Source organism: Coregonus clupeaformis, chromosome 11 (assembly GCF_020615455.1).
Source record: "Coregonus clupeaformis isolate EN_2021a chromosome 11, ASM2061545v1, whole genome shotgun sequence".
Classification (NCBI taxonomy): domain Eukaryota; kingdom Metazoa; phylum Chordata; class Actinopteri; order Salmoniformes; family Salmonidae; genus Coregonus; species Coregonus clupeaformis.
The window spans coordinates 20,128,849-20,155,684 of NC_059202.1; the positions used below are offsets into that span (position 1 = coordinate 20,128,849).

At 43.6% G+C, this 26,836-nt stretch overlaps 1 protein-coding gene across 3 annotated transcripts in view; it reads right to left on the reverse strand.

Moving 5' to 3' along the window:
- LOC121576505 (run domain Beclin-1-interacting and cysteine-rich domain-containing protein) overlaps positions 1–26,836 on the reverse strand; it is a 58,105-nt gene that overhangs the window by 9,696 nt on the left and 21,573 nt on the right. For 2 of the 3 annotated variants that reach the window (XR_006002490.2, XM_041889692.2), the window contains exons 8-15: positions 24,807–24,854; positions 23,964–24,062; positions 21,423–21,538; positions 20,643–20,832; positions 11,982–12,089; positions 2,475–2,535; positions 792–924; positions 534–679 (exon numbers count right to left, since the gene is read on the reverse strand). Coding sequence is in view for 2 of the 3 variants with exons in the window: in XM_041889692.2 (XP_041745626.1) it covers positions 534–679; positions 792–924; positions 2,475–2,535; positions 11,982–12,089; positions 20,643–20,832; positions 21,423–21,538; positions 23,964–24,062; positions 24,807–24,854 (901 nt within the window). In the remaining variant the exon portion in view is untranslated. The remainder of the gene's footprint in view (positions 1–533; positions 680–791; positions 925–2,474; positions 2,536–11,981; positions 12,090–20,642; positions 20,833–21,422; positions 21,539–23,963; positions 24,063–24,806; positions 24,855–26,836) is intronic. The other variant, XM_041889693.2, reaches the window with a different exon arrangement.

Below are 26,836 nucleotides of genomic sequence, written 5' to 3' on the forward strand. Positions count from 1 at the left end.
GGGAGAGACAGAGAGAGGGACAGAGAGAGGGGAGAGAGAGAGAGAGAGAGAGAGAGAGAGAGAGAGAGACAGCAAGAGACAGCGAGAGAGAGATGGCGAGAGAGAGAGAGAGAGAGAGAGAGAGAGAGAGACAGAGAGAGAGAGAGAGAGAGAGAGAGAGAGAGAGAGAGAGAGAGAGAGAGAGAGAGGGAGAGAGAGAGAGAGAGAGAGAGAGAGAGAGAGAGAGAGAGAGAGAGAGAGAGAGAGAGAGAGAGAGAGAGAGAGAGAGAGAGAGAGAGAGAGAGAGAGAGAGAGAGAGAGAGAGAGAGAGAGAGAGAGAGAGAGAGAGAGAGAGAGAGGGGGAGAGAGAGAGAGAGAGGGAGAGAGAGGGGGAGAGAGAGAGAGAGACAGCGAGAGAGGGAGAGACAAAAAGGGGTAGAGGCAAACAGAGAATAGTGTGAAGTCAGCAACTAAGTTTGTGACCCGTGTGTTTGTGTGTGTGTGTGTGTGTGTGTGTGTGTGTGTGTGTGTGTGTGTGTGTGTTAAGGACTCACTTGGGCGCGGGGTGGATGTTGAAGATGATCTGGGGTCGCGGCGGGGCCCACTCCAGGTTGCCTCGCACCCGGATCCTCAGCTTGTAGATGTCAGCATGCTCCCCGTCGTCAGGAGAGATGGGCAGGGAGTCAGGGATGGGCAGGAGCTGAGGGGTAGAGGCAGGATACAGGTCAGTTTGTGTGAGTGTAGGGGGGTGTGTGTGTGTGTGTGTGTGTGTGTGTGTGTGTATGTGTGTGTGTGTGTGTGTGTATGTGTACCTTCTGTGGTGCGTCTTGCTCTGGGACCAGCCAGTCGAGCTCCGAGGCTGCGGGGAGCTGCATGCCCTCAAACTGCCTGAGGAGCCCCATGGCCACCGACTCAGCCGAGTTAGACTGGAGGAACGACGGAGAGCTGAGGAGAGAGAGAAAAATGTATCGTAGTAATAGAGAACAAGCATACACCAAACATCCCCGAACAACAGCTTAATTTTAACTACCACAAACAGCTTCATTTCAACTATCACAAACAGCTTCATTTCAACTATCACAAACAGCTTCATTTTAACTACCACAAACAAAAATAGCCTAATTTTAACTACCACAAACAAAAATAGCCTAATTTTAACTATGTCGCCTTTTCTTTTTCAACTTTACCTCTGTGCTTGATAAGGGTTTGATCGGAACCTAAAAATTCTGTCTATAGTCCGGCCCACTCCACGGACTACCATTCTTCATTGGGCCAAGGAGGGGTGTGGCCAAGGCCAGGGGCAGGAGAAATCAATGTCAAAATATACAATATTGGTGAGAGATTTCGAGTGGAATACTATGGGATGTTGGAGTCAGCAAGCCTAGGCTAGTTTGAAAATGTGAGGGGTTTCGAATAAGTGAATCTGGTAAAGAGCTACAAGCCTCAATGAAAACTAAGTGGAAACTAGGCTATTATGGATCACTAGGCTATTATGGATCACTAGGCTATTATGGATCACTAGGCTATTATGGATCACTAGGCTATTATGGATCACTAGGCTATTATGGATCACTAGGCTATTATGGATCACTAGGCTATTATGGATCACTAGGCTATTATGGATCACTAGGCTATTATGGATCACTAGGCTATTATGGATCACTAGGCTCAGGGGATGAAAGACAACTAGCATATGACCGACAAAAGTCATTAAACCAACTGAAAGAAAATCCCGACCGGGCTGATGGAAACAGGAAATGCCAGGACAAGTAAGTAAGCATCTGCCTCTGATTTCAAAGGTTGCAAGTTCGAATCCAGCAATAGAAAGGCAAACATTTTGACTGTACAGCTACAAGGATGCACTTTCATGCTAGGTTTAGGACCTCATATTGAAGCTTATAGAGACACCAACTGATGTATAGAATAATCTTTAAATTATCTACTTTGGTTTAGATACAAGTATCATGAAACCTCTAACACAATAAATTCATTTGACTTTGGTGAAAATCCGTTTTTTTTGGACTTAACTTGCTTACCACTTTTTCCATGTGGTTTCTTCCTTCACAGACTCCATGAAATGATGACCTCTTCCTAAATATTTGGTCAAATGATTCATTTTTGTGTATGGTTTCCTAGAAACAAGGGCGGCTCAACTTCCCCCTTTGGCTCAACGTACTCCACTCTCCCCTAACAGGAGTCGGCAACCTTTTTCAAGTGAAGTGCCAATTTATAATTTATCCTACCATTTCTACCGATCTGCACGCCAGTTATGATTTTCACATGCGCATTACAACTAATTGTGCCCATAGATTATACACTTTTGGAGATCTTGGTTAAGACTTATCCTATCAGAGGGCAAGTTGGTGCTCTTAACAAATTGTTTACACCTGTCAAATCCTCTCAAATCTCCACAAGTGCACAAGGGTCTAGAGGTCGATTTGGCCTACATATTTGAGGCTAGCAGGGGGGTTGTGAAGGGAGGAAGCAGTTCTTACATAGACTCTGATCTCAGGAAAGAGCGGCCACTGGATGTCACACCGCGCTTTATGTCTGCATCTGTATGTGTGAGAGAGAGAAAGAGAGAGACAGAGACAGAGACAGAGACAGAGACAGAGACAGAGACAGAGAGAGAGAGAGGGCTCTACTAGCATCATTTGGTTCAAAAGAAAGGCATCAAATTCAGACAATCAAAGAAAAATCACTACCTTTTTATGCAAAAGGACTGATAGATTAACCCGTTAGTTCGCTGCAAATTCTGACATATTCAACAAGTGCCCTTTGTCTTATGAAAGCAAACCACACAGCAGTATTTCTCACCAGAGCTAGAATTATCATCTCATCATTTATGAATAGCTACACCCTTATAGAACACAACTAATACGATTTGGTGGTAGTCCTTTGTAAAGCTCTTTACTCTAGTCTCGCATGTGTAGTATCTGATGTTTATTTTAAAGGAGCTATACGTAATATAGTTGCATTGTCTTTTCAGAAAATGTCAATATATCTACACTAATAGTGTAATGATAGCATTTCACAATATCTCCCCCCCCAAAAAAAAAAAAATTGGGGCCACACAAAATTTAATTATAATGGTGCAGCCTTCTTATTGGTCAAACAAAAGACGGGCCGTCACGTCAAATTGACTGGGGCCGAGTGAGTTCTACATGTTTGACGCTTACCCTTTGCTGGCCCCTAGTCAATTTGCAATTTTGAAACACTATCATTCCACTATTACTGTAGATATATTAAGGACATTCTGAAATTACAATGCAAAATATTACATATACCTCCTATAATGCAAGTCAGAGTGACATTGCTACCACTGCAGCACAGTGGAAATTGGCAACTTGACAAAGTGGAATGATTATTAGGTAGTTCCTGTTTCTAGGTGGAACTGAAAAGCAGTGAGACCGTGTGGAGTACTAACACCACTGGATGTGCATCAGCGAGGCCATCTCATGCACACAGAAAGCCTAAATCAATTGGTGAGTGAATGGATGGATGAATGAATGAAGACACAATAGCAGCAGCAGCTATGCACTGCTGCCAACAAATTGACAAGTCTAACTGAAGACCCCCACCGACATCAAAACCATAGGCGTATACATAAACTCACACCTCATCTCTCTAACTCTGGAGCAGCAAAGACATTATGAAGCCCAAATGCCAGGCCAGCGTCTAGCTGGATTCCAAATGGGAAAACCTTTCCCTCTGAAAGGACTAGGTACCAATGGGCACCGATCTGGAAGATATTATACCAAATGAAAAGTTCAAAAGAAAAAAGGTAGAGTCATTGACATATTGCTTAAAGCTGTCCATATGATGCAACCCAAAGATATACAGTGAGGGAAAAATGTATTTGATCCCCTGCTGATTTTGTACGTTTGCCCACTGACAAAGACATGATCAGTCTATAATTTTAATGGTAGGATTATTTATAAACAGTGAGAGACAGAATAACAACAAAAAAATCCAGAAAAACACATGTCAAAAATGTTATAAATTGAATTGCATTTTAATGAGGGAAATAAGTATTTGACCCCTCTGCAAAACATGACTTATTACTTGGTGGCAAAACCCTTGTTGGCAATCACAGAGGTCAGACGTTTCTTGTAGTTGGCCACCAGGTTTGCACACATCTCAGGAGGGATTTTGTCCCACTCCTCTTTGCAGATCTTCTCCAAGTCATTAAGGTTTGAGGCTGACGTTTGGCAACTCGAACCTTCAGCTCCCTCCACAGATTTTCTATGGGATTAAGGTCTGGAGACTGGCTAGGCCACTCCAGGACCTTAATGTGCTTCTTCTTGAGCCACTTTGTTGCCTTGGCCGTGTGTTTTGGGTCATTGTCATGCTGGAAAACACATCCACGACCCATTTTCAATGCCCTAGCTGAGGGAAGGAGGTTCTCACCCAAGATTTGATGGTACATGGCCCCGTCCTCCGTCCCTTTGATGCGGTGAAGTTGTCCTGTCCCCTTAGCAGAAAAACACCCCCAAAGCATAATGTTTCCACCTCCATGTTTGACGGTGGGGATAGTGTTCTTGGGGTCATAGGCAGCATTCCTCCTCCAAACACGGCAAGTTGAGTTGATGCCAAAGAGCTCCATTTTGGTCTCATCTGACCACAACACTTTCACCCAGTTCTCCTCTGAATCATTCAGATGTTCATTGGCAAACTGCAGACGGGCCTGTATATGTGCTTTCTTGAGCAGGGGGACCTTGCGGGCGCTGCAGGATTTCAGTCCTTCGCGGCATAGTGTGTTACCAATTGTTTTCTTGGTGACTATGGTCCCAGCTGCCTTGAGATCATTAACAAGATCCTCCCGTGTAGTTCTGGGCTGATTCCTCACCGTTCTCATGATCATTGCAACTCCAAGAGGTGAGATCTTGCATGGAGCCCCAGGCCGAGGGAGATTGATAGTTATTTTGTGTTCCTTCCATTTGCGAATAATCGCACCAACTGTTGTCACCTTCTCACCAAGCTGCTTGGCGATGGTCTTGTAGCCCATTCCAGCCTTGTGTAGGTCTACAATCTTGTCCCTGACATCCTTGGAGAGCTCTTTGGTCTTGGCCATGGTGGAGAGTTTGGAATCTGATTGATTGATTGATTCTGTGGACAGGTGTCTTTTATACAGGTAACAAACTGAGATTAGGAGCACTCCCTTTAAGAGTGTGCTCCTAATCTCACCTCGTTACCTGTATAAAAGACACCTGGGAGCCAGAAATCTTTCTGATTGAGAGGGGGTCAAATACTTATTTCCCTCAGTAAAATGCAAATCAATTTAAAACATTTTTGACATGCGTTTTTCTGGATTTTTTTGTTGTTATTCTGTCTCTCACTGTTCAAATAAACCTATCATTCAAATTATAGACTGATCATTTCTTTGTCAGTGGGCAAACGTACAAAATCAGCAGGGGATCAAATACTTTTTTCCCCCCTCACTGTATATATTTTTTATATTATTTCATCCTAATTTGTTTCAGGTCATGCTGCTAACCCATGCATGCTTACCCATGAACATCAGTCACTCAAAAAGGCAGAGAGAGTAAGGGGAGATGCGTTCTTCCTCAATTAATCTTTCCTCGATTCCTCGCCTCTACCCTCCTCACCTCCTTCGGTTGAGGAAGAGGTGAGGAGACAGGATGGGAGGAATCGAAGAAAGATAAATTGAGGAAGAGCCATGGAATCTAGCTACATTAGTCTAGCCCTCCACTAGGCTTGGACGGTATACCATATATACCGTATACCGGGGTATTTGATAAAAGCCACGGGATGATTTTTCAATACCCTCAAAACTATATTTTTTCAGATTTTCAATAAATGTGAATATTTGTAGGTACTTTTTAAGTTAATACCTACAGTCAACTTCTGCAATACTTTAGGCAATGAAGCAGATTGTGTTCTTCCTTTCACCGGTCACATTATTTTACATTATGAAGTTTACCGTAGTTCCCCAGAACAGTTGAGCCAGTCACGTGTTTGTTTGCATATAGCACAACGGGAGAGAGAGCGGGAGCTGGTGAGTCCAGCTGTGTATTTGGTTGATAGAGCCCAACCCTCCACACCCATAGCTCCCCCGCCTCCCTAGCCCAGTCTCCTAGCCCCGCGTCAGTCCAGATACCCGAGAAGAGTGAGGCGAGCGACAGGGGGGAGGCCGCTGCTAGACACCTCCATCAGGGACCGGCCCTCACAGCCATCTTGAGAGACAGATTACACTCAGCAACCAGCCCCACACAACCACATATATACACTACACAATACCAGCCCCAACACCCCCCACAAATATATACACTACACATTACCAGCCCCACACAACCACATATATACTACTACACATTACCAGCCCCACACAGCCACATATACAGTGGGGAGAACAAGCATTTGATACACTGCCGATTTTGCAGGTTTTCCTACTTACAAAGCATGTAGAGGTCTGTAATTTTTATCATAGGTACACTTCAACTGTGAGAGACGGAATCTAAAACAAAAATCCAGAAAATCACATTGTATGATTTTTAAGTAATTCATTTGCATTTTATTGCATGACATAAGTATTTGATCACCTACCAACCAGTAAGAATTCCGGCTCTCACAGACCTGTTAGTTTTTCTTTAAGAAGCCCTCCTGTTCTCCACTCATTACCTGTATTAACTGCACCTGTTTGAACTCGTTACCTGTATAAAAGACACCTGTCCACACACTCAATCAAACAGACTCCAACCTCTCCACAATGGCCAAGACCAGAGAGCTGTGTAAGGACATCAGGGATAAAATTGTAGACCTGCACAAGGCTGGGATGGGCTACAGGACAATAGGCAAGCAGCTTGGTTAGAAGGCAACAACTGTTGGCGCAATTATTAGAAAATGGAAGAAGTTCAAGATGACGGTCAATCATCCTCGGTCTGGGGCTCCATGCAAGATCTCACCTCGTGGGGCATCAATGATCATGAGGAAGGTGAGGGATCAGCCCAGAACTACACGGCAGGACCTGGTTAATGACCTGAAGAGAGCTGGGACCACAGTCTCAAAGAAAACTATTAGTAACACACTACGCCGTCATGGATTAAAATCCTGCAGCGCACGCAAGGTCCCCCTGATCAAGCCAGCGCATGTCCAGGCCCATCTGAAGTTTGCCAATGACCATCTGGATGATCCAGAGGAGGAATGGGAGAAGGTCATGTGGTCTGATGAGACAAAAATAGAGATTTTTGGTCTAAACTTCACTCGCCGTGTTTGGAGGAAGAAGGAGGATGAGTACAACCCCAAGAACACCATCCCAACAGTGAAGCATGGAGGTGGAAACATCATTCTTTGGGGATGCTTTTCTGCAAAGGGGACAGGACGACTGCACCGTATTGAGGGGAGGATGGATGGGGCCATGTATCGCGAGATCTTGGCCAACAACCTCCTTCCCTCAGTAAGAGCATTGAAGATGGGTCGTGGCTGGGTCTTCCAGCATGACAACGACCCGAAACACACAGCCAGGGCAACTAAGGAGTGGCTCCGTAAGAAGCATCTCAAGGTCCTGGAGTGGCCTAGCCAGTCTCCAGACCTGAACCCAATAGAAAATCTTTGGAGGGAGCTGAAAGTCCGTATTGCCCAGCGACAGCGCCGAAACCTGAAGGATCTGGAGAAGGTCTGTATGGAGGAGTGGGCCAAAATCCCTGCTGCAGTGTGTGCAGACCTGGTCAAGACCTACAGGAAACGTATGATCTCTGTAATTGCAAACAAAGGTTTCTGTACCAAATATTAAGTTCTGCTTTTCTGATGTATCAAATACTTATGTCATGCAATAAAATGCTAATTAATTACTTAAAAATCATACAATGTGATTTTCTGGATTTTAGTTTTAGATTCCGTCTCTCACAGTTGAAGTGTACCTATGAAGAAATTACAGACCTCTACATGCTTTGTAAGTAGGAAAACCTGCAAAATCTGCAGTGTATCAAATACTTGTTCTCCCCACTGAATACTACTACACATTACCAGTCCCACACCACCACATATATACTACTACACACTACCAGCCCCACACCACCACATATATACACTACTACACACTACCAGCCCCACACCACCACATATATACTACACATTACCAGCCCCACACCACCACATATATACTACTACACACTACCAGCCCCACACAACCACATATATACCACATACTACCAGTCCCACACAACCACATATATACTACACACTACCAGCCCCACACCACCACATATATACCACATACTACCAGTCCCACACCACCACATATACAGTGGAGAAAAAAAGTTTAGTCAGCCACCAATTGTGCAAGTTCTCCCACTTAAAAAGATGAGAGAGGCCTGTAATTTATCATAGGTACACGTCAACTATGACAGACAAAATGAGGAAAAAAATTCCAGAAAATCACATTGTAGGATTTTTAATGAATTTATTTGCAAATTATGGTGGAAAATAAGTATTTGGTCAATAACAAAAGTTTCTCAATACTTTGTTATATACCCTTTGTTGGCAATGACACAGGTCAAACGTTTTCTGTAAGTCTTCACAAGGTTTTCACACACTGTTGCTGGTATTTTGGCCCATTCCTCCATGCAGATCTCCTCTAGAGCAGTGATGTTTTGGGGCTGTCGCTGGGCAACACGGACTTTCAACTCCCTCCAAAGATTTTCTATGGGGTTGAGATCTGGAGACTGGCTAGGCCACTCCAGGACCTTGAAATGTTTCTTACGAAGCCACTCCTTCGTTGCCCGGACGGTGTGTTTGGGATCATTGTCATGCTGAAAGACCCAGCCACGTTTCAACTTCAATGCCCTTGCTGATGGAAGGAGGTTTTCACTCAAAATCTCACGATACATGGCCCCATTCATTCTATCCTTTACACGGATCAGTCGTCCTGGTCCCTTTGCAGAAAAACAGCCCCAAAGCATGATGTTTCCACCCCCATGCTTCACAGTAGGTATGGTGTTCTTTGGATGCAACTCAGCATTCTTTGTCCTCCAAACATGACGAGTTGAGTTTTTACCAAAAAGTTATATTTTGGTTTCATCTGACCATATGACATTCTCCCAATCCTCTTCTGGATCATCCAAATGCACTCTAGCAAACTTCAGACGGGCCTGGACATGTACTGGCTTAAGCAGGGGGACACGTCTGGCACTGCAGGATTTGAGTCCCTGGTGGCGTAGTGTGTTACTGATGGTAGGCTTTGTTACTTTGGTCCCAGCTCTCTGCAGGTCATTCACTAGGTCCCCCCGTGTGGTTCTGGGATTTTTGCTCACCGTTCTTGTGATCATTTTGACCCCACGGGGTGAGATCTTGCGTGGAGCCCCAGATCGAGGGAGATTATCAGTGGTCTTGTATGTCTTCCATTTCCTAATAATTGCTCCCACCGTTGATTTCTTCAAACCAAGCTGCTTACCTATTGCAGATTCAGTCTTCCCAGCCTGGTGCAGGTCTACAATTTTGTTTCTGGTGTCCTTTGACAGCTCTTTGGTCTTGGCCATAGTGGAGTTTGGAGTGTGACTGTTTGAGGTTGTGGACAGGTGTCTTTTATACTGATAACAAGTTCAAACAGGTGCCATTAATACAGGTAACGAGTGGAGGACAGAGGAGCCTCTTAAAGAAGAAGTTACAGGTCTGTGAGAGCCAGAAATCTTGCTTGTTTGTAGGTGAACAAATACTTATTTTTCACCATAATTTTAAAATAAATTCATAAAAAATCCTACAATGTGATTTTCTGGATTTTCTTTTCTCAATTTGTCTGTCATAGTTGATGTGTACCTATGATGAAAATTACAGGCCTATCTCGTCTTTTTAAGTGGGAGAACTTGCAGAATTGGTGGCTGACTAAATACTTTTTTTCACCACTGTATACTACTACACACTACCAGCCCCACACAACCACATATATACTACTACACACTACCAGCCCCACACAACCTCATATATACACTACACACTACCAGCCCCACACCACCACATATATACTACTACACACTACCAGCCCCACACAACCTCATATATACTACTACACACTACCAGCCCCACACCACCACATATATACTACTGCACACTACCAGCCCCACACCACCACATATATACTACTACACACTACCAGCCCCACACCACCACATATATACTACTACACACTACCAGCCCCACACCACCACATATATACTACTACACACTACCAGCCCCACACCACCACATATATACTACTACACACTACCAGCCCCACACAACCACATATATACTACTACACACTACCAGCCCCACACCACCACATATATACTACTACACACTACCAGCCCCACACCACCACATATATACTACTACACACTACCAGCCCCACACCACCACATATATACTACACATTACCAGCCTCACACAACCACATACATTGCATTCGGAAAGCATTCAAACCCCTTAACTCTTTCAACATTTTGTTAGGTTACAGCCTTATTCTAAAATGTATTACATTGTTTTTTTGCCCCCCATCAATCTACACACAATTCCCCATAATGACAAAGCAAAAACTGGTTTTTAGACATTTTTGCAAATTTATTAAAAATACAAAACAGAAATATCACATTTACATAAATATTCAGACCCTTTCCTCAGTACTTTGTTGAAACACCTTTTGGCAGCGATTACAGCCACAAGTCTTCTTTGGTATGACGCTACAAGCTTGGCACACCTGTATTTGGGGAGTTTCTCCCATTCTTCTCTGCAGATCCTCTCCAGCTCTGTCAGGTTGGATGGGGTGCGCTGCTGCAAAGCTATTTTCAGGTCTCTCCAAAGATGCTCGATCGGGTTCAAGTCCGGGCTCTGGCTGGGCCACTCAAGGACATTCAGAGACTTGTCCCGAAGCCACTCCTGCATTGTGTTGGCTGTGTGTTTAGGGTCATTGTCCTGTTGGAAGGTGATCCTTCGCCCCAGTCTGAGGTTCTGAGCGCTCTGGAGCAGGCTTTCATCAAGGATCTCTCTGTACTTTGCTCCGTTCATCTTTGCCTCGATCCTGACTAGTCTCCCAGTCCCTGCTGCTGAAAAACATCCCTACAGCATGATGCTGCCACCACCATGCTTCACCATAGGGATGGTGCCAGGTTTCCTCCAGACGTGACGCTTGGCATTCAGGCCAAAGAGTTCAATCTTGGTTTCATCAGACCAGAGAATCTTGTTATCTCATGGTCCGAGAGTCTTTAGGTGCCTTTTGGCAAACTCCAAGCAGGAAGTCATGTGCCTTTTAAAGAAAACCACTTGAATGAGTAGGTGTGTCCAAACTTCTGACTGGTGCTGTGTGTGTGTGTGTGTGTGTATATATAATCTTCTTCCTGGTACTGTATATACTATATCCTACTACACATCACATATATACTACACACTACCCACAAGGTAGTATTGTCTATACCCACCACACAGATAAAGGGCATGGGAACACACACACACACACACTAAAACCCACCCAACCATGCTGTTAGTCAGCACAGCAATGTTAGGTAAAAAGCGTATTCATATGTTAGCCCACAAACCCTGTAGTTAAGACTGGTACAGCATCTTAGCAGCTGGAAACCACAGAAAAATACTTTTTACACATCCTCCACTATTTTTTTTTCAAATAACAGTCTGTGCATGTAGGTTAAAACACTCATACAATCTTTAAAAAACACACACACTTCTTCGGGAAGCCACAGTTAGAGAATCATAAATACCCGAGTCTGTGCCAATGAACCTTAAATGAATCTGCCTTCAATGTTTCGATATGGCCTTATCATAGCTAATAAAAGGTTTACAACTTTTACAAACACACACACACACACCAATCTATCGTGCCCCTAACAGTCCAGAGAGCAATGTTAATGACTGCCAGTAAAAATGGAAGACATTTCCTGCCTTGGTGGATCAATAATATGGTACACATGACAATGAGGTTGTGAATGTATGGTACAGTAACACAAATGACAACTACTTCCCATGAAGCATGCGTTTAATGTCTCCCCTCGCTCTACCTTTCAGCTCGCACACCTCCTCCACCTCTTCGGCGGAGCCCGAGTCGGACAGGTTTAAGGAATCCCGGGAGCTCCTGCGGGAGCATCCACTGTCTATGGAGTGGAACACTGAGAGGGGAGAGAGAGACAGATGGTTAAAATGAATACCAGCTAAATTACGACATGGGGCCTAAGCCCCCAATGGAGGAGTTGTATGGGTGGCAGAGTATGTGAGTTGGAGGTGGTTGGAAGTATGTGAGTTGGAGGTGGTTGGAAGTATGTGAGTTGAGGTGGTTGGAAGTATGTGAGTTGAGGTGGTTGGAAGTATGTGAGTTCAGGTGGTTGGAAGTATGTGAGTTGAGCGGTTAGAAGTATGTGAGTTGAGGTGGTTGGAAGTATGTGAGTTGAGCGGTTGGAAGTATGTGAGTTGAGCGGTTAGAAGTATGTGAGTAGAGCGGTTGGAAGTATGTGAGTTGAGGGGTTGGAAGTATGTGAGTTGAAGTGGTTGGAAGTATGTGAGTTGAAGTGGTTGGAAGTATGTGAGTTGAGGTGGTTGGAAGTATGTGAGTTGAGGTGGTTGGAAGTATGTGAGTTGAGGTGGTTGGAAGTATGTGAGTTGAGGTGGTTGGAAGTATGTGAATTGAGCGGTTGGAAGTATGTGAGTTGAGCAGTTGGAAGTATGTGAGTTGAGCGGTTGGAAATACTGCTCATAGCTCATGGAGCAGTGCTAGTGCACCACTAAAGCGCTCCATGTCCTTTCCAAAACCACTACGCAATTATTTATTTTTTTGATATATAATCAAATAAAATAAATGCTGCTCCAAATTAACTCCATTCATTAAAATCACAATTTAACCAACACCCATCTATTTTTTTTGACTACCTGGACCTACCATTTGGTTTTTAAGTATTGAAACCAAACCATATGGATTTGAATTAAAAGTATTTGAATAAACATGACAAGGTGAATGTAAGCGCACATCATTTCAAAAAGGCTACATGTCATATGTGACTAGTTTCAGGAAACCAGGCGTATGTCACGCGTCACTACTTCACAGGAGAGGCATTTGAACGTAAACTTTTATTTTATTTATCAAAATGCGTTTTTTGACAGAAATGCCTTCTGGAACATCTGAACTTTCATGTGCCTTAATAACAAACTTGTACGCCATTTGTAAATACGAATAAAATTGATAAATTACGAGCCTAGTTGGTTTAGCCATGGAAAAAGACAGCAACCTTCCCGCTAGCCATGATTGGCTGAGATAATGAGTGGGCTGGACATGCCGAGAGATGAGTTCGGATTGGTCTGCCATGTAGCACGCTTCTGTCTATAATATGAGCTGGTCAGTATGTGTAGGTAATCCTTTCTAACCCAGCGTTTTTGAAAGATATCACGTAGTAGAACTGCATAATTGTTGCTCTCCACTTTCTGGAGGACCGAGTTTTGAAATCAGTGGAACTAGAGTATGATAGCTAAGGAGATGGAGAAATTTCTGGCATTTGATTGCAAATATGCAGACAGAGTCGAAAAGAGAACACAGAAGGCTCTGGATTACATCTTCAAACTAAGTGTCAACCATGTCATCCGTGACAGAGCGGGAGAAGCGTCCATGTATATGGTTAAGAGAGTCTAGCTAGCTACATTTTCTGATATTACACGTTTCTAATTGTCAGAAAGTCATTTTCATTTCAAGTTGAAGTGAGTGTTAGCTAGCTAGCTAACGTTAGCTGGCTGGCTAGCTAGCTAACATTACGTGTATGATCTGTGTAGTAATATTATTTGTATCTCAGAGTCATTTGCATTGCTAGTTATAGTCTAATGTTAGCTAGCTAACATTGAACCTGGTTGGTTAGCTACCTGCAGATTCATGCAGGGTAGTAACGTTATGAGTTGGGATTATGGTTCATTGTTTAGCTAGCTAGCTACATGTCTGAACAAAAGACTCCACTATGCAAGTAACTATTTCAATATAATGTTTATTATGTCACTGCGACAACTGTCGATAGACGTAGCTGGTAAATTCGCTGTGGCTATCTACTCAGATTTCAGAGCACTCGTCTGAGTGTGCCAGAGCGCAGAATAACTGACAAATTTACGAACGCTCAACACCCGTTGAATATGGCCGGTGTCAGTAAACGTTGGCAAAAAAAGCATAATTAAATTGTTGCCAGCAGTACAGTTGCAGTCACGAGTGCTCTGAAATCTGAGTAGATAGCCACAGCGAATTTACCAGCTACGTCTATCGACAGTTGTCGCAGTGACATCATAAACATTCTATTGAAATAGTTACTTGCATAGTGGAGTCTTTTGTTTAGACATGTAGCTAGCTAGCTAAACAATGAACCATAATCCCAACTCATAACGCAACCCCCAGTACAGTTGCAGTCACCAAGGCTCTGGATAACATAAAAACAGCCTAACCAGCTCTGCTAGGGCGAGTAAAATGTGTGTCTGGAAGTAGCTAGCCAATGTTAGCCAGTTAGCTTGGGTGCTTGACTGCTGTTGTTAGGTCAGAACACTGGGATCAACCCTACTTTTCGGCCAGAGCGTCCAGTGTGCGCTCCGAGAGCGAAACACTCTAAATTTACTAACGGCCAATCTGACAACGCTCTGAGTTTACGAACGTCCAGAGCACACTCTGGCACTCCAGATTAAATTCACGAACACACCCGTAGTATACACCAGCCTTTAGTCTTGTAATCTTTGTGTTCACATGTGAGGCTGTGTGCAAAACAACTTCACATGTGAATCCTTAACGAGATGGGTGGGGCTAAAGCTTAAAAGGGTGTGAACGATGATGAAAATGGGTGTAGACAAAGAAGAGCTCTCCAGTAGGTACCAAAACATTCAAAGGTCCATTTTCTCAAAAGTGAGATTACAAGTTCATCAACTTTCAAAGCAGAATTACTTTCCCATTGTTCCTCAACTGTAGTGTATGATCTACCATTTTCTAGCTCAGTCTTTACTTTTATCCAATGTAAAAAAACAAAATTTCTAATTTTGCTACATAAGACCGAATCGAGCCGGTCGGACACATTTTAAACAGCATATAAACACTCTAAATAGGTCAGGAGCCAGACAGGGAGCCTAAGGAGGAACGAAAATGAATTATTTAGGCTATATTATTATTTCAATGATTTCAAGGCTTTAGCCTACAAAGTAATACATTGTGAATCATTAGCGAGTGCAACACGCTAGTCTGGCAGGGACATAAAGTGCTCAGCATTTAAACACCATTTTGTTGTATTAAATCATTATAGTCTATACATTTCGCATTCGGAAAGTATTCAGACCCCTTTACTTTTTCCACATTTTATTACGTTACAGCCTTATTCAAAAATGGATTCAATCGTTTTTTTCCCCCTCGTCAATTTACACACAATACCCCATAATGACAAAGCAAACACAGATGTCGATTTTTTTTGCACATTTATAAAAAATTAAATAAAACTTAAATATCACATTTACATAAGTATTCAGATCCTTTACTCAGTACTTTGTTGAAGCACCTTTGGCAGCAATTACATCCTTGAATCTTCTTTGGCCTGATAGTCCCGTGTAGCTCAGTTGGTAGAGCATGGCGCTTGCAACGCCAGGGTTGTGGGTTCGATTCCCACGGGGGATGAAAAAATGTATGCACTCACTAACTGTAAGTCGCTCTGGATAAGAGCGTCTGCTAAATGACTAAAATGTAAAAGCCAAGCGTCACGTCTGGAGGAAACCTGGCAGCATCATGCTGTGAGGATGTTTTTCAGCAGCAGGGACTGGGAGACTAGTCAGGATCGAGGGAAACATGAACGGAGCAAAGTACAGAGATCCTTGATGCTCCAGAGCGCTCAGAACCTCAGACTGGGGCGAAGGTTCACCTTCCAACAGGACAACGACCCTAATCATACAGCCAAGACAACACAGGAGTGGCTTCAGGACAAGTCTCTGAATGTCCTTGAGTGGCCCAGCCAGAGCCCGGACTTGAACCCAATCGAACATCTCTGGAGAGACCTGAAAATAGCTGTGCAGTGATGCTCCCCATCCAAACTGACAGAGCTTGATATGATCTGCAGAGAAGAATGGGAGAAACTCCCCAAATACAGGTGTGATAAGCTTGTAGCATCACACCCAAGAGGACTCAAGGCTGTAACAAAGTACCAAGAAGACTCAAGGTGCTGAAACAAAGTACTGAGTAAAGGATCTGAATACTTATTTAAATGTGATATTTCTGAAAACCTGCTTTTGCTTTGTCGTTATGTGGTATTGTGTGTAGATTGGAGGTGGAAAAAAACGATTTAATCCATTTTAGAATAACGCTGTAACGTAACAAAATGTGGAAAATTGAAGAGGTCTGAATACTTTCCGAATGCACTGTATATTGCGATGATGCTCTTTCTGATGTCTCTCGAGGTCGGAAGTATTTTTCCTCGTGAACTTCTGGGTGCAAACACCGTCTTCTCCCGTGGAAACGTTGCAGTCGGTCTTGTTTGAATCGGCACGATAAGTAAAGTGTCTCCAAACATCACCCATTTTTCTACCGGGAGCTTGTACCACCGGCAGAGTAGCCATGCTGTGTGCCTTATTTACATCAATGATTTGTTGCCGCCAGATTGGAGAATGGTTGCTGGGCAGAGAAGTGACTCGTGAATGACCTGGGCATGTTATTTATTTTCCACCAATAAAAGCATTGCAATTCTGCTAATGTCATGCATGTTTTTGGTTGGACTAAACAAATAACAGTGAAAAGCTCTCAATCTCTCCAAAAACTCTTGTCCAGTCCACTTACTAATCAGATTTTAGTCACAGAGATAAATGAAAAATCCTTTGTTTAGTCCAGTCCTTCTCAAATAGTGGGGCGCGCCCCCCTGGGGGGGCTCGGAGCGATGCCGGGGGGGCGCGTGTGACCCCGGGGAACATGCTTTTTTTTGCCGCAGGGAGTAGGTTTTTTTTGCACCGAACAAGAGCACACAGCACAGAGCAGGAGATATGAAGTGCAGATAACAAACCCTTAGGAGACACCATGGAAAAATATTTAACAGGGATGAAAAGAAAGGCGGAGAGAGACGGAGATACTGAGACAAACGTAAGTCTCCCGAAAGCTAAGACGAGGAAATATGATGAAGCGTATGTAGCGCTTGGCTTGACTGTGACTACGGTGGGAGACGAGGAAAGACCGGTATGTTTACTGTGTCTAAAAATGTTGGCAGCGGACAGCATGAAGCCAAATAAATTAATGCGTCACTTAAAAACATTACACCCCAATCACGCTGATAAGCCGCTTGAGTTTTCAGCGAAAACGTGCCGAAAATTGCAAACAATCGTCCCGCTTTGTGAATGCTACTTCAGTAAACCAGCGAGCACTGTTAGCATCATATAAGGTGGCGTACCAAATTGCTCAGTGCAAAAAAAAACACTCCATAGCAGAGGAGCTGATACTGCCTGCAGCATTAGACATGGTCTCTGTCATGCTGGATGACGCAAGTGCTGCAAAAATAAAAACTATCCCTCTGTCCAATGACACTGTCGCCAGACGTATAAATGACATTGCTAACGATCTTAAAGAACAGCTGGTAGATAAACTCAAAGACAAACGTTTTGCCTTACAGTTCGATGAAGCAACTGACAGCAACAAAGACTGTTTGTTTATCAAGCTATGTACGTTTTGACATGACAAACTCCCTGTGTGAGGATCTACTTTTTTCGTAAATATGTCAGAAACAGAGCCACAGCTGAAGAGCTATTCAAAATGCTGGACTGCTTCCTGACTGAGAATGGGCTAAAGTGGGAGAACTGCATTGGTGTTTGCAGTGATGGTGCACAGACCATGGCAGGGATGAGAAAAGGACTTCGGGCACTCATCAAGAAGGCCTCACTTAATGCTGAGTGGACACACTGTGTTATACACAGAGAAGCACTGGCATCAAGGCACCTTTTCTCTGAATTAAGTGAGGTTATGACTGACATTGTAGGTGTAGTCAATTTTATAAAGACCAGACCACTAAAAACAAGAGTCTTCTCTGCTATCTGTGAGGAGATGAGAGCTGAACATCAAGCTGTGCTGTTTCACAGTGAAGCAAGGTGGCTGTCACGAGGAAAAGTCTTGTCCCGAGTTTTTGAGCTCAGAGAGCAGATAAGAATGTTTTCGAGCAGGAGCACAAGTATGACCTCGCAAAAAATTTTTGTGATGAGAACTTCCTGGCAAAACTGGCCTACCTGAGTGACATATTTGGAAAGCTAAATGAACTAAATCTACAGCTTCAAGGGAAAGATAAACACCTCCCACAGGTCACAGACAAGATCAGCTCTTTCACTCGAAAGCTTGCAATGTGGGGCAGGCGACTTGATGAAGGAAATACTGATTCATTCGAGAACCTGCATGAATTTGTTGACACTACTGACTATGATGCCACCTCAGTGATTACATATATTAAGGAGCATATTTCATCACTGATGGGATTCTTTAAAAAGTACTTCCCTGAAAACAGTTCCCAATATGACTGGGTGAGAGATCCTTTCAATGCACCAGCTCCAACTGGTTTCAGCTCTGCAGAGGAGGACCAGTTCATTGATATGACGTCTGACTCCACATTGAGACTGAGGTTCACATCACAGACACTGAGTGAATTCTGGCTGAGTGTAGAGAGGCAGTATCCACTCATAGGGCAGAGGGCCATGGGCATTCTTCTTCCTTTTGCAACATCTTATCTTTGTGAGACTGGCTTCTCTGCTGTTGCTGCACTGAAGACCAAGTACAGGTCCCAGCTAAACATTGAGCAGGAGCTGAGAATTGCAGTATCATGCTTCAAACTCCGCTTCGAAAAGCTGTGCACTGCAAAACGTGCTCATTGTAGCCATTAATCCTGACTTCCTCATTTTGATTTAAAAAATAATAATAAGCACAAATTGTTTTATTCATTTTATAGGTCAAAGTGTTTCATATATTGTGCTCCTGAGTTAATGTTGCTGATCAATTTGAATGTATTATTATTTATTGATTATATTTTATTTTATTTTTCAGTATCAAATGGTCAAAAAATGTTTACAGTTTAAATAAGGTTAGAATTTTTTTTTTTAATTTCAGGCAAATGTATGCACTTTTAGTATTTTCTGTTACAGACTAAAAAACAATGTTAATAAAGTTATTCTTTGTTGTAAGTTTATCTATATTTTTATTTTTTATTTTTTTGTTTTCTTTAATGTTAATAAGGATACAATGTTATGCAGAGGTGTACTTATAGCAATTTTATAGACAAATTATACTATTTACAGTTGCGGCGGAGAGTTGGGGGGCGCGAAATGTTTACTTCTTCCTAGGGGGGGGCGTAACAGAAAATAATTGAGAAGCACTGGTTTAGTTAGACCCAGAAAAAACGATTTAGTCAGTTACCGTTTCGTCAATTGCCACTGAAAAATAGGTTTGACTAATGTTTTTCACTATTTTTGTGGAGGAAATTAACACCGCCATGAACTCAATATTAAGAGGTGAGAAAATAAATAATACACTCACAGAGAGCGGCGACTCCTCTCTGACAGAGAGCGGCGACTCCTCTCTGACAGAGAGCGGCGACTCCTCTCTGACAGAGAGCGGCGACTCCTCTCTGACAGAGAGCGGCGACTCCTCTCTGACAGAGAGCGGCGACTCCTCTCTGACAGAGAGCGCGACTCCTCTCTGACAGAGAGCGGCGACTCCTCTCTGACAGAGAGCGGCGACTCCTCTCTGACAGAGAGCGGCGACTCCTCTCTGACAGAGAGCGGCGACTCCTCTCTGACAGAGAGCGGCGACTCCTCTCTGACAGAGAGCGGCGACTCCTCTCTGACAGAGAGCGCGACTCCTCTCTGACAGAGAGCGGCGACTCCTCTCTGACAGAGAGCGGCGACTCCTCTCTGACAGAGAGCGGCGACTCCTCTCTGACAGAGAGCGGCGACTCCTCTCTGACAGAGAGCGCGACTCCTCTCTGACAGAGAGCGGCGACTCCTCTCTGACAGAGAGCGGCGACTCCTCTCTGACAGAGAGCGGCGACTCCTCTCTGACAGAGAGCGGCGACTCCTCTCTGACAGAGAGCGGCGACTCCTCTCTGACAGAGAGCGGCGACTCCTCTCTGACAGAGAGCGGCGACTCCTCTCTGACAGAGAGCGCGACTCCTCTCTGACAGAGAGCGGCGACTCCTCTCTGACAGAGAGCGGCGACTCCTCTCTGACAGAGAGCGGCGACTCCTCTCTGACAGAGAGCGGCGACTCCTCTCTGACAGAGAGCGGCGACTCCTCTCTGACAGAGAGCGGCGACTCCTCTCTGACTGGAGCAACAGTAGTTGCTTAGAAAACTGTATTTTCCCGCAATTGCAGTTTGTGCAACGGTCATATCCTCCGTGAGCACAGTGGGGAGAGGGAGTGAGAGTGGCTCGATCACACAGCGACAGACAGCAAAACAGGAACAGGCTGATACTTTCATAGCAGGAATATCAACAAAATGCATAGGCTATTAACTGTTGACCAAATGAATGGTTTTAGAACAAAATCTACAGGAACGTTGTGTAACAAAAATCACAGAAAATTACAGACGTACGCAAAATGCTTCAGTAAGAGGACGGCAATGTCGGTGTGGGTAATGTTTGGTTTATGGTCCCCAGCTCTAACGTGTGTGTGTGCGTGTATCCGTGCAGGTGTACGTCTGGTCATGCGTAAACTCTTACAGTGCTGCGAGGGCGGCAGGCGGCTGCGCTGGATCTGGTGCCTACGCAGGCGGATCTTCTGTTTGAGCTGCTGGATCTCTGAGTCACTGTCGCCACCCTCCTCCTCCTCCTCCACCAGCCGCCGCAGGTTGCACTTCATCAGCTCGATGGCGGCAATCAGAGACTCTGAGATGCTGAAGTGGGCGTTCTCCTGGAATGAGACACAGATGGCCGGGGGGAGAGTGAGGCCTTGTTGTAACACTTTCAAAATGGATGCTCCCTTCTGCCCTAACTTGAAGTTATGACTGATTTAACACAGTTGGGGAGGTGAACTTAAGGGATATTAAGGTAAGGACATTATTATCGCAATAATCGTGCAATTTCTCAGTCCATTATATATATTTTTGTTGACAAAAGTGTAAAAGGGGCATCCGTTAAACATGAAATAAAAAGTGTAAGGCCCAATCCAATCGTATTAGATCATTGATTTCATCAAAAGAAACCTATCTTCCTTGCCAACCAGTGCCTTATTCGACCATGTTGCTTATCCTATAGGACAAGTTAGCAGCGGAGGCAGGTTCTAACTACGGCCCTATTCTCTAACCCTCTGTCTTTAGTGTGCGCTCATACACTTCCTTTAAAAGGAGTGGTCTGGGGTGAGGAATTCAATGTGTGGGGAGGAGTGCACGAGTGCAGACTTCGGGAGAATTGGAACGTTTGAACGTTAGATTCTAATCACTCAGAGAGAGGTCAAGGGTCAGGGGTCAGAAGCGGGTTTTATGAACCCTCCCCAAGGCTCACCTTCTCCAGGTCAGCACAGCTGCCGAAGTCCTGCTCCGACAGATAGCTGATGAGGCTCTGGCCCTCCAACGGCTTCCGGAACATGCAGTCTGGAACACTGCTGTACTGGGAGCAGTCTGCGGAGACCACACACACACACAAACACACAGCGAGACACACACACACACACACAGCGAGACACACACACACACACACACAGCGAGACACACACACACACACACACACACACACACAGCGAGACACACACACACACACGCAGCGAGACACACACACACACACGCAGCGAGACACACACACACACACACAGCGAGACACACACACACAGCGAGACACACACACACACGCAGCGAGACACACACACACACGCAGCGAGACACACACACACGCAGCGAGACACACACACACGCAGCGAGACACACACACACGCAGCGAGACACACACACACGCAGCGAGACACACACACACGCAGCGAGACACACACACACACACGCAGCGAGACACACACACACACACACGCAGCGAGACACAGACACACGCAGAGAGTCACACACACAAAGAGAGAGTCACACACACAAACCACACTTTCAGAAAAGACAGTGTTTAAACTTGAAGGTGCTGGTGTATGACAACATACAGTGCCTTAAGTTTTCATACCGCTTGACTTATTACACGTTGTTGTGTTACAGCCTGAATTCCAAATGGATTTGTAAAACAATATCTCACCCATCTACACACAATACCCCATAATGACAAAGGGGAAAAAAAACAATGTTTTTTGAAATGTTTGTTAATTTATTGAAAATGAAGTACAGAACTATCTCATTTACAAAAGTATTCACACCCGAGTCAGTACTTTCTAGAAGCACCTTTGGCAGCGATTACAGCTATGAGTCTTTCTGGATAAGTCTCTAAGAGCTTTGCACACCTGGATTGCATAATATTTGCACATTCTTTCAAAAAAAACTCTTGAAGCTCGATCACGTTGGTTGTTGATCATTGCTAGACAGCCATTTTCAAGTCTTGCCATAGATTTTCAAGCCAATTTAAGTCAAAACTGTAACTAGGTTACTCAGGTTCATTCAATGTCATCTTGGTAAGCAACTCCAGCGTATATTTGGCCTTGTGTTTTAGGTTATTGTCCTGCTGAAAGGTGAATTTGTCTCCCAATGTCTGTTGGAAAGCAGACAACCAGGTTTTCCTCTAGGATTTTGCCTGTGCTTAGCTCTACTCTGTTTCTTTTCATCCTAAAAAAAAAAAACTCTGTAGTCCTTGACGATGACAAGTGTAACCGGTGTGAAATGGCTAGCTAGATAGCGCTACGCGCTAGTAGCTTTTCAATCGGTGACGTCAAATCGCTCTGAGATCTTAAAGTAGTTGTTTTCCTTGCTTTGCAAGGACCACAGCTTTTGTGGCGTGAAGGGTAGCGATGCTTCGAGGGTGACTGTTGTCGATGTGTTCAGGGGTCCCTGGTTAAAGCCCAGATTGGGGTGAGGAGAGGGACGGAAGCAAAACTGTTACACAAGCATACCCATAACATGATGCAGCCACCACCATGTTTGAAACTATGAAGAGTGGTACTGTGTTGTATTGGATTTGCCCCAAACATAAAGCTTTGTATTCGGGACATAAAGGTCATTTCTTTGCCACATTTTTTGCAGTTTTAATTTAGTGCCTTATTGCAAACAGGATGCATGTTTTGGAATATTTTTTATTCTGTACAGGCTTCCTTCTTTTCACTCTGTCATTTAGGTTAGTATTGTGTGGAGTAACTACAATGTTGTTGTTTTAAAGTCAAACATTGGCCTCATGGTGAAATCCCTGAGCGGTTTCCTTCCTCTCCGGCAATGGAGTTAGGAAGAACGCCTGTATCTTTGTAGTGACTGGGTGTATTGATACACCATCCAAAGTGTAATTAATAACTTCACCATGCTGAAAAGGATATTAAATGTCGGCTTTAAAAAAAAAAAATTAACAATAGGTGCCCTTCTTTGCGAGGCATTGGAAAACATCCCTGGTCTTTGTGGTTGAATCTGTGTTTGAAATTCACTGCTCGGCTGACACAGATAATTGTATGTCAGGGGTACAGAGATGAGGTAGTAATAAAAACATAATAATGTTTAACTATTATTGCACACAGAATGAGTCCATGCAACTTATTATGTAACTTGTTAAGCAACTTTTTACTCCTGAACTTATTTAGGCTTGCCATAACAAAGGGGTGGAATACTAATTGGCTCAAGAAATTTCAGCTTTTTAATTTAAATTAAATTTGTCAAAATTACTAAAAACATAATTCCACTTTGACATTATGGGGTATTGTGGGTAGGCCAGTGACACAAAATCTCAAATGTAATCCATGTTAAATTCAGGCTGTAACACAACAAACTGGATAAAGTCAAGGGGTGTGAACACTTTCTACTTTCTGAAGGCAGTGCAGGTAACAGGAATATATACCTCGGGTAAGGTAATGAAGGACAATGTTCGAACCAGTCTACTCACTAGACAGCTAGGAATTTATCATGTTTGAACCAGTCTACTCACTAGCCTCCATATAGAGGGAACTGGGTGTGCTGGCATCACTGCTGGCAAGGGAGAAAGGGCTGTAGTCCTTCACACGACAGTCCTCTGCAACCAATGATTCTGACACACAGAACACACAGCCGACTTTAGATTGACCACGGAACTGACATTAGATCAGTCTTATCATCAAGGGCCAACAGATAGCCTGGTTGCCTGACTGGTTCTGTATTCAACATTTATGCTAAAGTTAGCTAACAGACTGGTAACTGATCGACTGTGTCAGTAGATTAGGATTTCAACGTTAGTATCCATGTTGAGACATGCTCAGTTAGACACCCACAAAAGGATAATATCGAAAGTAAACGTATAAAAACAAAACGTCAATGTTTTGTTACCAGCTAGGTCAATGACATCACAGGGTAAAAATCTATCAAATATCAAGTACTAAACATTTACATGTCCGTGCATGTGGTGTACTCGCTGCAAACCCAGGGCAAATATTGTGATGATACAGAGAAAAGAAATCATTCGTTAAAACAAATGGATAGTAAAATCATGATGCATTCAATGAATGACCAAAAAACAACATTGAAACACCATATTGTAATAAAAGTAGCGTGCATTTAAAACATTATCCAACACAATGAATGAACGTGGCTGTTTTGGCCTCGGGTCTTGATCTTGGTTTGACCTAAAACCAACCAAACGACAACCAAAACAGCAACCAAGAAAACAACGGCACAAATGAGGAACCAAAGGCAAGGCCAGATGAGAGGGGAAGAAGGGAATTAGCATGCGGAAGGATGGCAGGGAAAGGGTGATGAAAGAGGGATAGATGGAGCGCAGAAGAACTGCACTGCCAACCTGCTACAGGGTCCTCTATTATAATGCTGATTTTCCTGTGGCCCCTTCCTTCACGCAGATAGACAGAACGAGGAAAAGAGAGAGGGAGAGAGAGAGAAAAGATTACCGCAAAGCAGAGAGAGAGAGAAAGAGAGAGAAAGAGGAGAAGGAGAGAGCGAGAGAGAAGCTCATCTCTTGGCAGTAGGACTGAAGACAACTTTATATCAATTCAATTTGCTTTATTGGCATGACGTAACAATGTACATATCGCCAAAGCTTACTTTAGATATTTACACTATTAACATTGTCAACGGGACGACAACAGTAACAACAATAACCAAGGGTATTTTATCACCGACCTCAACCCAGAGTCTCTCAGAGCGTTCACAGTCAGCCCACTGACACCCTATCAGATCACAGCAAAATCACAGTCTCCTTGAACGGAGCAATAATCAACCAAGAGGCATGGAAGCCGAGCAGACTGCATACTATTAAGAAATGCAACAGATGGAAGGAGGGTAGTGTAGAAACCTACCGAAAAACAATTGGTCAACAACAAATCCAATCCCTCCTAGACAACTTCCTGGACAAAATGTTTTCCTGCAATAGTGAAGGTGTAAAACTTATCAAATTTAAAATTCCGGCAGAAAACCTAAGACAGCTAACAACAAAAGAGAAATGGTTTGATGAAGAATGTAAAAACCTACGAAAGAAAATTGAGAAACCTATCCAACCAAAAACACAGAGAACCAGAAAACCTGAGCTTACGCCTTCACTATGGTGAAACACTAAAACAATACAGAAATACACTAAGATAAAATTATTAACAGCACGTCAGAAAACAGTTCATTGTGATTGAAGAATCCATAGAATCAAATCACTTCTGGGAAAATTGGAACGCACTAATCAAACAACACAAAGAGCTATCTATCCAAAATGGAGATGTATGGATAAATCACTTCTCCAACCTTTTCAGCCATTTAACAAAGAACCAAGCGCAAAAACATATACATGATAATTTACTAAACTTAAAATCAGCTATTAAAGCCTACCAGAACCCACTGGATTATCCAATTACATTGGATGAGCTACAGGTCAAAATACAAACCCTCCAACCCAAAAATATTTATTTCCACAGATTGTCAGACTTGGGCCCCTGACAGTGAATCTCAGTAAGACAAAAATAATGGTGTTCCAAAAAAGGTCCAGTTGCCAGGACCACAAATACAAATTCTATCTAGACACTGTTGCCCTAGAGCACACAAAACATTACACCTACCTCGGCCTAAAAATCAACACCACAGGTAACTTCCACAAGGCGGTGAACGATCTAAGAGACATCAAAAACTCAACATCCCAATTGGGATCTGGCTAAAAAAATACTTCAATCAGTTATCGAACCCATTGCCCTCTATGGTTGTGAGATCTGGGGTCCACTCACCAACCAAGAATTCACAAAATGGGACAAACACCAAATTGAGATTGCATCCAGAATTCTGCAAAAATATACTTTGTGTACAATGCAAAACCCCAAACAATGCATGCAGAGCAGAATTAGGACTATACCCGCTAGTTATCAAAATCCAGAAAAGAGCTGTTCAATTCTACAACCACCTAAAAGGAAGAGATGCCCACACATTCCACCACAAAGCCCTCAACTATAGAAAGATGAACATAGAGAAAAGTATCCTCAGCCAGCTGGTTCTGGGGCTCTGTTCACAAACAGACCCCACAGAGCCCCAGGATAGAAACACATTTAGATCCAACCAAATTATGCGAAAGCAAAACAATAACTATTTTACACACGGGAAAGACTCAACCAAAACACTGAGCAAATTGGAATGCTATCTGGCCCTAAACAGAGTACACAGTGGCAGAATATCTGACCACCGTGACTGACCCCAAATTAAGAAAATCCTTGACTATGTACAGACTCAGTGAGCCTTGCTATTGAGAAAGGCCGTCGTAGGCAGACCTGGCTCTCGAGAGAAGACAGGCTATGTGCACACTGCCCACAAAATGAGGTAGAAACTGAGCTGTACTTCCTAACC